The sequence below is a fragment of the Oncorhynchus clarkii genome, chromosome 9, assembly GCF_045791955.1.
Source record: "Oncorhynchus clarkii lewisi isolate Uvic-CL-2024 chromosome 9, UVic_Ocla_1.0, whole genome shotgun sequence".
Lineage (NCBI taxonomy): Eukaryota > Metazoa > Chordata > Actinopteri > Salmoniformes > Salmonidae > Oncorhynchus > Oncorhynchus clarkii.
Genome location: NC_092155.1, coordinates 79614483 through 79628070, shown reverse-complemented (window position 1 = coordinate 79628070; position 13588 = coordinate 79614483). Strand labels below are relative to the sequence as shown.

General features: G+C 45.5%; 1 protein-coding gene across 1 annotated transcript in view; it reads right to left on the bottom strand.

Annotated features, from left to right (window-relative positions):
- Positions 1 to 1380: 1380 nt before the first annotated feature.
- The window catches only part of LOC139417635 (patatin-like phospholipase domain containing 1), a 35088-nt gene continuing 22880 nt past the window's right edge, over positions 1381 to 13588 (bottom strand). Inside the window, 5 exon segments of the mRNA XM_071166843.1 lie at positions 1381 to 1735; positions 5781 to 5930; positions 5932 to 6063; positions 6196 to 6297; positions 9614 to 9728. Coding sequence (XP_071022944.1) covers positions 1381 to 1735; positions 5781 to 5930; positions 5932 to 6063; positions 6196 to 6297; positions 9614 to 9728 — 854 coding nt within the window.

Genomic DNA, 13588 nt, shown 5'->3' with positions numbered 1-13588 from the left:
GAAGTTGCCCCTAAACGCTGATCTGAGGTTAGTGTAGCATTTTCCCCACTAAGGGAGAGGGGGAGCTGATCCTAGATCTGTACCTAGGGGAAACTTCACCTCTGAGAACATCTTCACCTGAGAGCACACTTTGGACCCCAGGAAGAGTAGCTGCTGCTTTTGCAACAGCTAATGGGGATCCTGATAAAATACCAAAGTACCTTAAGCCAACATAACCTAACCTTAAATAACCCAATTTAACCCAACCTAACCTAACCTTAAATAACCCAACCTAACCTAACCTAACCTAACCTAACCCAAACTAACCCAACCTTAAATAACCCAACCTAACCCAACCTAACCTTAAATAACCTAACCTAACCCAACCTTAAATAACCCAAACTAACCCAACCTAACCCAACCCAACCTAACCCAACCTAACCTTAAATAACCTAACCTAACCTTAAATAACCCAACCTAACCCAACCTAACCTTAAATAACCTAACCCAACCTAGCCTAACCTAACCCAACCTAACCTAACCTAACCTTAAATAACCTAACCCAACTTAACCTAACCTAACCTTAAATAACCCAACCTAACCCAAGCTAATCTAACCCAGCCCAACCTAACCTTAAATAACCTAACCCAACCTAACCTAACCTTAAATAACCTAACCTAACCCAACCTAACCCAACCTAACCTAACCTTAAATAACCCAACCTAACCTAACCTGAAATAACCCAACCTAACCTAACCCAACCCAAAGTAACCTAACCTAACCTTATATAACCTATCCTAACCCAACCCAACCAAACCTAACCTTAAATAACCCAACCTAACCTAACCCAACCCAACCTAACCTTAAATAACCCAACCTAACCTAACCCAACCCAAAGTAACCTAACCTAACCTTATATAACCTATCCTAACCCAACCCAACCAAACCTAACCTAACCTAACCTAACCTAATCTAACCTAACCTAACCCAACCTAACCTAATCTAAACTAACCCAACCTAACCCAACCTAAGCTAATCTAATCTAAACTAACCCAACCTAACCTAATCTAACCTAACCTAACCCAACCTAACCTAACCTAACCTAATCTAACCTAACCTAATCTAACCTAAACTAACCTAACCTAATCTAACCTAAGCTAACCCAACCTAACCTAACCTGTAGGCCAAACCATTTGGACACTACAGACGTTTACGTGAGAAGAACAATCTTCAGGATGTCTCATGGTCTGACAAACATCCCTCTAGCTCTGCCACCTCTAGCTCTGCCACCTCTAGCTCTGCCACCTCTAGCTCTGCCACCTCGAGCTCTGTCACCTCGAGCTCTGCCACCTCGAGCTCTGCCACCTCGAGCTCTGCCACCTCGAGCTCTGCCACCTCGAGCTATGCCACCCCGAGCTCTGCCACCTCGAGCTCTGCCACCTCGAGCTCTGCCACCTCTAGCTCTGCCGCCTCGAGCTCTGCCACCTCTAGCTCTGCCACCTCTAGCTCTGCTACCTCGAGCTCTGCCACCTCGAGCTCTGCCACCTCTAGCTCTGCCACCTCTAGCTCTGCCACCTCGAGCTCTGCCGCCTCTAGCTCTGCCACCTCTAGCTCTGCCACCTCTAGCTCTGCCACCTCGAGCTCTGCCACCTCTAGCTCTGCCACCTCGAGCTCTGCCGCCTCTAGCTCTGCCACCTCAAGCTCTGCCACCTCTAGCTCTGCCACCTCGAGCTCTGCACCTCGAGCTCTGCCACCCCTGTGACATTGGGTTCTATAGGTGTCCTGGAGGGCACATACGGCACCACTCACCTCCTCCCTGTAGGCTGTCTCGTCATTGTTGGTAATCAGGCCTACTACTGTAGTGTCGTCTGCAAACCTGATGATTGAGTTGAAGGTGTGTGTGGCAACATAGTGATGGGTGAACAGGGAGTACAGGAGGGGGCTGAGCACGCACCCTTGTGGGGCCCCAGTGTTGAGGATCAGTCGTGGGTGAACAGGGAGTACAGGAGGGGGCTGAGCACGCACCCTTGTGGGGCCCCAGTGTTGTGGATCAGCGGGGTGGAGATGTTGTTTCCTACCTTCACCACCTGGGGGGCGGCCTGTCAGGAAGTCCAGGACCCAGTTGCACAGGGTGGGGCAGGACCCAGGGCCTCCAGCTCAATGATGAGCTTGGAGGATACTATGGTGTTGACTACTGAGCTATAGTCAATGAACAGCATTCTTGTCCATCTGAACAATAGGTATTCCTCTTGTCCAGATGGGATGGGGCAGTGTGCAGTGCGATGGTGATTGCATCGTCTGTGGATCTATTGGGGCGGTAAGCAAATTGGAATGGGTCTAGGGTGTCAGGTAGGGTGGAGGTGATATGGTCCTTGACTAGTCTCTCAAAGCACTTCATGATGACAGAAGTGAGTGCTACAGGGCGGTAGTCATTTAGTTCAGTTATCTTTGCAAAATCACTTGCCACTTTTTAATAAAACAAACGTGTGGTTGAATTTATTCCGCCGCTGTGTGACTGTTGTCTCTTTTGATGTCACGGGCCTTATTGTATATCACGGTGGTATATTAACGAAAGGGGTTATAGAGCAAACCTCACAATTATCACAACATACAGTAGGTTGTAATATGGCTTTTATACTGGCTTGGCTTCCCCAGTGATTTCCCCCACGCACCACTACTGGAACCAAGTACAAGGACACAACTAAGTATTCACTGTTGTATTAGTTCAACGAAACCATATTACACTCTTGAATAATGTAATAATTCACAAGCATGTGCAGACGTATCAATGGTTTCTTTTCTCATCTATACACTCAGCTGCTAGCTAGCTAGCTAACAACATTTGCTTCATCAGGTTATTTCAGCATCGAAAAAAATAAACGTTTAACCCTCTCATACGACTATAACAGTAACGTTATTATACAGTGTAATTCATATTATACAGAGCTAGGTAGCAGGCTAAACAAATTGTCTGCATCCTCTCCACATACAGCTAACTTACTAGCTAAGTTAGCTAATTAGTTAGCTGAATGCTGACGTCAACCAACATTACCTAAACAATAGCTAGCTTCTATATTATTTTTCAGCCTACCTTCATTTTTATCAATATCATGCAAATAACTACATGAAAAAAAGCAAATTGTGACTGAAAAAGTTGACAATTCACTGGGGCAGTTGATAATAGTGGTGGAGAGTCGACTCCAAAAGAGTTGATTCCCTGGACTCCTTGACCACTGGGAGTCGACTCCAAAAGAGTTGATTCCCTGGACTCCTTGACCACTGGGAGTCGACTCCAAAAGAGTTGATTCCCTGGACTCCTTGACCACTGGGAGTCGACTCCAAAAGAGTTGATTCCATGGACTCCTTGACCACTTCGAGTCGACTACAAAAATCCTAGGCAACTAGGTTGACATCGGCTCAAAGAGTTTGCACACATACAGTAGGTTTGGTTAGTTCCTAGCAGAACTCGGCTAGGCGAAGGGAATGTCTGTGGATACTTCCTTCAAATACCTTTGCTTGAAAAACGAGAAAAAGGCGGCCGCACTTCCTCGAAATTGTTTAAATTAATCTAAAATAACCCCCCCCCCCCCCAAAAAAAAAAAACAAATTGGTAATACATTTTGACGTTTTTGCCGAGAAGATCTTAGTCACACAGTTCTACGTCTAACTAAGATGTTGGTGCAGTATTTCTCAAGTGAAAAAATGTTCATGAAAATGAATTGTCTGAACGACAAGACACAGTTCATTGAAGAATCCCTGCTGTTGGCCAATACACGTCGGCTACTGAATTGCGACACGCCTCAAGAAAAAAATAAAATAAAGTGTGTGCTTGGAACAGACGTGGAAAAGAAAACTCTCCTCATCACAACATGACATCTCAATATATACTCAAACTGGTTCGACTAGGAAGCATGTGGTAAAGCGTAATGCTTGTCCTTGAATATTTTGATTCAGTAGGCAACAATTTCAGTCTGCTTAAATTCTGATTTCTGAATTCTCATGGCTAAGCGTGTAGGTAGAGGTCGAGACGTAAGAAGTTAGCATTTTACATTTTAGTAAACGGTCTGTCCGAGGGTATTCTCTCAAAGTCTTTAGAGAATCTGTTTAGTCTAGTGTGAATAGCCTATTATAAAGATGGGGTGCTAGGGGGGTCAACCGAGGTCTGTTTTATTAGGATGGGGGGCTAGGGGGGTCAACCGAGGTCTGTTATATTAGGATGGGTGCTAAGGGGGTCAACCAAGGTCTGTTTTATTAGCATGGGGTGCTAGTGTGGTCAACCAAGGTCTGTTTTATTAGGATTGGGGGCTAGGGGGGTCAACCAAGGTCTGTTTTATTAGGATGGGGGGCTAGGGGGGTCAACCAAGGTCTGTTTTATTAGGATGGGGGGCTAGGGGGGTCAACCAAGGTCTGTTTTATTAGGATGGGGGTTTAGGGGGGTCAACCAACGTCTGTTTTATTAGGATGGGGGGCTAGGGGGGTCAACCAAGGTCTGTTTTATTAGGATGGGGAGCTAGTGGGGTCAACCAAGGTCTGTTTTATTAGGATGGGGGGCTAGGGGGGTCAACCAAGGTCTGTTTTATTAGGATGGGGGCCTAGGGGGCACAACCAAGGTCTGTTTTATTAGGATGGGGGGCTAGGGGGGTCAACCAAGGTCTGTTTTATTAGGATGGGGGTTTAGGGGGGTCAACCAACGTCTGTTTTATTAGGATGGGGGGCTAGGGGGGTCAACCAAGGTCTGTTTTATTAGGATGGGGAGCTAGTGGGGTCAACCAAGGTCTGTTTTATTAGGATGGGGGGCTAGGGGGGTCAACCAAGGTCTGTTTTATTAGGATGGGGGGCTAGGGGGGGGTCAACCAAGGTCTGTTTTATTAGGATGGGTGCTAAGGGGGTCAACCAAGGTCTGTTTTATTAGGATGGGTGCTAGGGGGTCAACCGAGGTCTGTTATATTAGGATGGGTGCTAGGGGGGTCAACCAAGGTCTGTTTTATTAGCATGGGGTGATAGTGGGGTCAACCAAGGTCTGTTTTATTAGGATGGGGTGCTAGTGGGGTCAACCAAGGTCTGTTTTATTAGGATGGGGGGCTAGGGGGGTCAACCAAGGTCTGTTTTATTAGGATGGGTGCTAAGGGGGTCAACCAAGGTCTGTTTTATTAGGATGGGTGCTAGGGGGGTCAACCGAGGTCTGTTATATTAGGATGGGTGCTAGGGGGGTCAATCAAGGTCTGTTTTATTAGCATGGGGTGCTAGTGGGGTCAACCAATGTCTGTTTTATTAGGATGGGGGGCTAGGGGGGGGTCAACCAAGGTCTGTTTTATTAGAATGGGGGGATAGGGGGGGTCAACCAAGGTCTGTTTTATTAGGATGGGGGGCTAGGGGGGTCAACCAAGGTCTGTTTTATTAGGATGGGGGGCTAGGGGGGGGGGTCAACCAAGGTCTGTTTTATTAGGATGGGGGGCTAGGGGGGGGGTCAACCAAGGTCTGTTTTATTAGGATGAGGGGCTAGGGGGGTCAACCAAGGTCTGTTTTATTAGGATGGGGGGCTAGCGGGGTCAACCAAGGTCTGTTTTATTAGGATGGGTGCTAAGGGGGTCAACCAAGGTCTGTTTTATTAGGATGGGTGCTAGGGGGGTCAACCAAGGTCTGTCTTATTAGGATGGGGGGCTAGGGGGGTCAACCAAGGTCTGTCTTATTAGGATGGGGTGCCGGAGGGGGTCAACCAAGGTCTGTCTTATTAGGATCGGGGGCCAGGGTTGTGTCAACAAAGGTCTGTTTTATTAGGATGGGGTGCCGGGGGGGTCAACCAAGGTCTCTCTTTCTTCATCCTCCCCTCTTTCAGCCCAGGATAGAGAGGTATGGTGGGGGTCGTCTCTGCCTCCTCCTCTCCCTCCTTCTCTCGCTCCAGATCCATGCGGAGTAAGATTGTGATGGAGTCTGGTGAGGGAGGAGAGGACGGAGAGAGGTGGTGAGAAAGAGGAGAGGTGGAGGCGGAGGGTGGAACACATCTGTCCCTGGGGGGTCTCTTCCAGACCCTCGTACTCCGCCTGCACCTCTGTCATCACGGGCAGGAAGAGAGGTGGTCGTACCCTGAGAACACACACACTTCATGCACACACACACACACCAGATATATACATACAGGATGTGCTGTACATAGTGCTCTGACACAGACACAAAATATGAATCTCTAGTGTGTGTGTGTATCTGTCTGTGTTGTACCTGTTCTGTAGGTTTCTGCGGAGGCTGGAGTCCAGGATGTTCATTAAATAGAACATGATCTGGCGTAGATCCTGCCACAGCCAGAACCCTAAAACTCCCATCCTGACACACACACACACACACACACACACACACACACACACACACACACACACACACACACACACACACACACACACACACACACACACACACACACACACACACAGAGAGAGAAAGAAAAGAAAAGCTTTAAAAAAGCGATGTCCTGCTAATTCCCTGACTTACTAAATGTGTGTATTTTACACTGCTCATTTGTCACAATTTTGACATCACAAACAGACAAGTATTTAGCGCAGTTATTTTAAAAACAATTCCTGACTTAGCCCACCAAGACAATGTGCTGTAGGATGTTGGTATACACACAGGCGCTAATGTCTCTCTCTCTCCTCACTGAATGAATAAGCCTCTCTCTCTCTCTCTCCTCACTGAATGAATGAGTCTCTCTCTCTCTCCTCACTGAAGTCTCTCTCTGCTCACTGAATGAATGAGTCTCTCTCTCTCTCCTCACTGAAGTCTCTCTCTCCTCACTGAATGAATGAGTCTCTCTCTCTCTCCTCACTGAATGAATGAGCCTCTCTCTCTCTCTCCTCACTGAATGAATGAGCCTCTCTCTCTCTCTCTCCTCACTGAATCAACGAGTCTCTCTCCTCACTGAAGTCTCTCTCTCCTCACTGAATGAATGAGTCTCTCTCTCTCTCCTCACTGAAGTCTCTCTCTGCTCACTGAATGAATGAGTCTCTCTCTCTCTCCTCACTGAAGTCTCTCTCTGCTCACTGAATGAATGAGCCTCTCTCTCTCTCTCTCCTCACTGAATGAATGAGTCTCTCTCTCTCTCCTCACTGAATGAATGAGTCTCTCTCTCTCTCCTCACTGAAGTCTCTCTCTGCTCACTGAATGAATGAGCCTCTCTCTCTCTCTCTCCTCACTGAATGAATGAGCCTCTCTCTCTCTCTCCTCACTGAATGAATGAGTCTCTCTCTCTCTCCTCACTGAATGAATGAGTCTCTCTCTCTCTCCTCACTGAAGTCTCTCTCTGCTCACTGAATGAATGAGCCTCTCTCTCTCTCTCTCCTCACTGAATGAATGAGCCTCTCTCTCTCTCTCCTCACTGAATGGATGAGTCTCTCTCTCTCTCTCCTCACTGAATGAATGAGTCTCTCTCTCTCTCCTCACTGAAGTCTCTCTCTCCTCACTGAATTAATAAGCCTCTCTCTCTCTCTCTCCTCACTGAATGAATGAGTCTCTCTCTCTCTCTCCTCACTGAATGAATGAGTCTCTCTCTCTCTCTCTCTCCTCACTGAAGTCTCTCTCTCCTCACTGAATGAATGAGCCTCTCTCTCTCTCTCTCCTCACTGAATGAATGAGTCTCTCTCTCTCTCCTCACTGAATGAATGAGTCTCTCTCTCTCTCCTCACTGAATGAATGAGTCTCTCTCTCTCCTCACTGAATGAATGAGTCTCTCTCTCTCTCCTCACTGAAGTCTCTCTCTGCTCACTGAAGTCTCTCTCTGCTCACTGAATGAATGAGTCTCTCTCTCTCTCCTCACTGAAGTCTCTCTCTCCTCACTGAAGTCTCTCTCTGCTCACTGAATGAATGAGTCTCTCTCTCTCCTCAATGAAGTCTCTCTCTCCTCACTGAATGAATGAGTCTCTCTCTCCTCACTGAAGTCTCTCTCTCCTCACTGAATGAATGAGTCTCTCTCTCTCCTCACTGAATGAATGAGTCTCTCTCTCTCCTCACTGAATGAATGAGTCTCTCTCTCTCCTCACTGAATTAATGAGTCTCTCTCTCTCTCCTCACTGAAGTCTCTCTCTCCTCACTGAATCAACGAGTCTCTCTCCTCACTGAAGTCTCTCTCTCCTCACTGAATGAATGACGTCTCTCTCTCTCTCCTCACTGAAGTCTCTCTCTCCTCACTGAAGTCTCTCTCTCCTCACTGAACGAATGAGTCTCTCTCTCCTCACTGAATGAATGAGCCTCTCTCTCTCTCTGCTCACTGAATGAATGAGCCTCTCTCTCTCTCTGCTCACTGAATGAATGAGCCTCTCTCTCTCTGCTCACTGAATGAATGAGTCTCTCACTCTCTCCTCACTGAAGTCTCTCTCTGCTCACTGAATGAATGAGTCTCTCTCTCTCTCTCCTCACTGAAGTCTCTCTCTCCTCACTGAATGAATGAAGTCTGATCAGTGTGATCAGTAGAACATAGAGCCTTATAGTGTGATCAGTAGAGCATAGAGCCTTATAGTGTGATCCGCAGAGCATAGAGCCTTATAGTGTGATCAGTAGAACATAGAGCCTTATAGTGTGATCAGTAGAGCCTTATAGTGTGATCAGTAGAGCCTTATAGTGTGATCAGTAGAGCCTTATGGTGTGATCAGTAGAGCCTTATAGTGTGATCAGTAGAACATAGAGCCTTATAGTGTGATCAGTAGAACATAGAGCCTTATAGTGTGATCAGTAGAACACAGAGCCTTATTGTGTGATCAGTAGAACACAGAGCCTTATCGTGTGATCAGTAGAGCCTTATAGTGTGATCAGTAGAGCCTTATAGTGTGATCAGTAGAACATAGAGCCTTATAGTGTGATCAGTAGAACATAGAGCCTTATAGTGTGAACAGTAGAACATAGAGCCTTATAGTGTTATCAGTAGAGCATAGAGCCTTATAGTGTGATCAGTATAACATAGAGCCTTATAATGTGATCAGTAGAACATAGAGCAGTATAGTGTGATCAGTAGAACATAGAGCCTTATAGTGTGATCAGTAGAACATAGAGCCTTATAGTGTGATCAGTAGAACATAGAGCATCATAGTGTGATCAGTAGAACATAGAGCCTTATAGTGTGATCAGTAGAACACAGAGCCTTATAGTGTGATCAGTAGAGCCTTATAGTGTGATCAGTAGAACATAGAGCCTTATAGTGTGATCAGTAGAACATAGAGCCTTATAGTGTGATCAGTAGAACACAGAGCCTTATAGTGTGATCAGTAGAGCCTTATAGTGTGATCAGTAGAATATAGAGCCTTATAGTGTGATCAGTAGAACATAGAGCATTATAATGTGATCAGTAGAGCCTTATAGTGTGATCAGTAGAACACAGAGCCTTATAGTGTGATCAGTAGAGCCTTATAGTGTGATCATTAGAACACAGAGCCTTTGCGAAATGCCACAAAGCAGGACGACATGTATCTTTAGACACCGGAAGTTGTTATAAGGTGTGTCATTCAGAGAGCGAAGCCCTGACCTGTCTGGGCTTTGACTTCTCACTGTCCTAGAAATGCCTCTGATGTGATGAAAACAAGCCCCTTTAAAAAACGAATAACAGAGATGTTGGTTAATCGCTCAGCACTAGTGTGTGCGTGTGCATGTGTCTTACCTGTGTGTATTTTCAATCAGGAAGCTGAGTAGCACGGTGAAGGGGAGGAGCAGGTATGACATCACACAGAGTAGGGGATGAGTCCACAGCAACTCCATGATGTTGCATAGCAACGCTGAAACACCAATCACAGCTGGTAATAACATGACACTTCCTTATACCCGGCCACTCTCAGTCTATTAAGTGTTCTCAAGGTAAAAATCGAATCATTTACATTTTAGTCATTTATCAGAGGCTCTTATCCAGAGCGACTTACAGTTAGTGCGTTCATCTTACAGTAGTTTAGGGAGACACATCACAGTCATAGTAAGGACATTGTTTCTTCCATAGAGTACCAGAGTATGAGTCATAATACCCATAAAACCTAGCCGTAAAAAAAGGAAGTGGTTGCAATCGTTTTCCCACCATTCATGTTTCCCCAAAGGGGATTTTAGAAACATATACGGGCTATGATTCGTGTAGGCTTACCTTGGCGTGACATGTTGATAACCATGTATATCTCTCTAGGACAAGGTGACTTTTATCTGTATAAAAGTAATGCTAATTAGCTGCTAATGTAGCTATCATCAAGAAAAAAAGATGCCATGATGGCCTGGAAGAGACTGCTGAATCGAGGCATATCCTGTGGACTGTCTTATGCAAGTTTTAAATTGACACAACACCTGGCAGTAAATGTGTCAGCTAGAGACCGGCAGGATCAATACCTGGTAGTAATGGTATCAGAGATGACCTGCAGGATCAATACCTGGTAGTAATGGTATCAGCTAGAGACCTGCAGGATCAATACCTGGTAGTAATGGTATCAGAGATGACCTGCAGGATCAATACGTGGTAGTAATGGTATCAGAGATGACCTGCAGGATCAATACCTGGTAGTAATGGTATCAGCTAGAGACCTGCAGGATCAATACCTGGTAGTAATGGTATCAGAGATGACCTGCAGGATCAATACCTGGTAGTAAAGATGTCAGATAGAGACATGCAGGATCAATACCTGGTACTAAAGGTGTCAGAGATGACCTGCAGGATCAATACCTGGTAGTAATGGTATCAGAGATGACCTGCAGGATCAATACCTGGTAGTAATGGTATCAGCTAGAGACCTGCAGGATCAATACCTGGTAGTAATGGTATCAGAGATGACCTGCAGGATCAATACCTGGTAGTAATGGTATCAGAGATGACCTGCAGGATCAATACCTGGTAGTAAAGATGTCAGATAGAGACATGCAGGATCAATACCTGGTACTAAAGGTGTCAGAGATGACCTGCAGGATCAATACCTGGTAGTAATGGTATCAGAGATGACCTGCAGGATCAATACCTGGTAGTAATGGTATCAGCTAGAGACCTGCAGGATCAATACCTGGTAGTAATGGTATCAGAGATGACCTGCAGGATCAATACCTGGTAGTAATGGTATCAGAGATGACCTGCAGGATCAATACCTGGTAGTAAAGATGTCAGATAGAGACATGCAGGATCAATACCTGGTACTAAAGGTGTCAGAGATGACCTGCAGGATCAATACCTGGTAGTAATGGTATCAGAGATGACCTGCAGGATCAATACCTGGTGGTAATGGTATCAGCTAGAGACCTGCAGGATCAATACCTGGTAGTAATGGTATCAGAGATGACCTGCAGGATCAATACGTGGTAGTAATGGTATCAGAGATGACCTGCAGGATCAATACCTGGTAGTAATGGTATCAGCTAGAGACCTGCAGGATCAATACCTGGTAGTAATGGTATCAGAGATGACCTGCAGGATCAATACCTGGTAGTAAAGATGTCAGATAGAGACATGCAGGATCAATACCTGGTACTAAAGGTGTCAGAGATGACCTGCAGGATCAATACCTGGTAGTAATGGTATCAGAGATGACCTGCAGGATCAATACCTGGTAGTAATGGTATCAGCTAGAGACCTGCAGGATCAATACCTGGTAGTAATGGTATCAGAGATGACCTGCAGGATCAATACCTGGTAGTAATGGTATCAGAGATGACCTGCAGGATCAATACCTGGTAGTAAAGATGTCAGATAGAGACATGCAGGATCAATACCTGGTACTAAAGGTGTCAGAGATGACCTGCAGGATCAATACCTGGTAGTAATGGTATCAGAGATGACCTGCAGGATCAATACCTGGTAGTAATGGTATCAGCTAGAGACCTGCAGGATCAATACCTGGTAGTAATGGTATCAGAGATGACCTGCAGGATCAATACCTGGTAGTAATGGTATCAGAGATGACCTGCAGGATCAATACCTGGTAGTAAAGATGTCAGATAGAGACATGCAGGATCAATACCTGGTACTAAAGGTGTCAGAGATGACCTGCAGGATCAATACCTGGTAGTAATGGTATCAGAGATGACCTGCAGGATCAATACCTGGTAGTAATGGTATCAGCTAGAGACCTGCAGGGTCAATACCTGGTAGTAATGGTATCAGAGATGACCTGCAGGATCAATACCTGGTAGTAATGGTATCAGAGATGACCTGCAGGATCAATACCTGGTAGTAATGGTATCAGAGATGACCTGCAGGATCAATACCTGGTAGTAATGGTATCAGAGATGACCTGCAGGATCAATACCTGGTAGTAATGTTATCAGAGATGACCTGCAGGATCAATACCTGCAGGATCAATACCTGGTAGTAATGGTATCAGAGATGACCTGCAGGATCAATACCTGGTAGTAATGGTATCAGAGATGACCTGCAGGATCAATACCTGGTAGTAATGGTATCAGAGATGACCTGCAGGATCAATACCTGGTAGTAATGGTATCAGAGATGACCTGCAGGATCAATACCTGGTAGTAATGGTATCAGCTAGAGACCTGCAGGATCAATACCTGGTAGTAATGGTATCAGAGATGACCTGCAGGATCAATACCTGGTAGTAATGGTGTCAGATAGAGATGACCTGTAGGATCAATACCTGGTAGTAATGGTATCAGAGATGACCTGTAGGATCAATACCTGGTAGTAATGGTATCAGATAGAGATCTGCAGGATCAATACCTGGTAGTAATGGTATCAGAGATGACCTGCAGGATCAATACCTGGTAGTAATGGTATCAGAGATGACCTGCAGGATCAATACCTGGTAGTAAAGGTATCAGAGATGACCTGCAGGATCAATACCTGGTAGTAATGGTATCAGCTAGAGACCTGCAGGATCAATACCTGGTAGTAATGGTATCAGAGATGACCTGTAGGATCAATACCTGGTAGTAATTGTATCAGATAGAGACCTGCAGGATCAATACCTGGTAGTAATGGTATCAGAGATGACCTGCAGGATCAATACCTGGTAGTAATGGTATCAGAGATGACCTGCAGGATCAATACCTGGTAGTAAAGGTATCAGAGATGACCTGCAGGATCAATACCTGGTAGTAATGGTATCAGCTAGAGACCTGCAGGATCAATACCTGGTACTAAAGGTATCAGAGATGACCTGCAGGATCAATACCTGGTAGTGATGGTATCAGAGATGACCTGCAGGACAATACCTGGCAGTAATGGTATCAGAGATGACCTGCAGAATCAATACCTGGTAGTAATGGTATCAGATATGACCTGCAGGATCAATACCTGGTAGTAATGGTATCAGAGATGACCTGTAGGATCAATACCTGGTAGTAATGGTATTAGAGATGACCTGCAGGATCAATACCTGGTAGTAATGGTATCAGAGATGACCTGCACGATCAATACCTGGTAGTAATGGTATCAGAGATGACCTGCAGGATCAATACCTGGTAGTAAAGGTATCAGAGATGACCTGCAGGATCAATACCTGGTAGTAATGGTATCAGAGATGACCTGCAGGATCAATACCTGGTAGTAATGGTATCAGAGATGACCTGCAGGATCAATACCTGGTAGTAATGGTATCAGATATGACCTGCAGGATCAATACCTGGTAGTAATGGTATCAGAGATTACCTGTAGGAT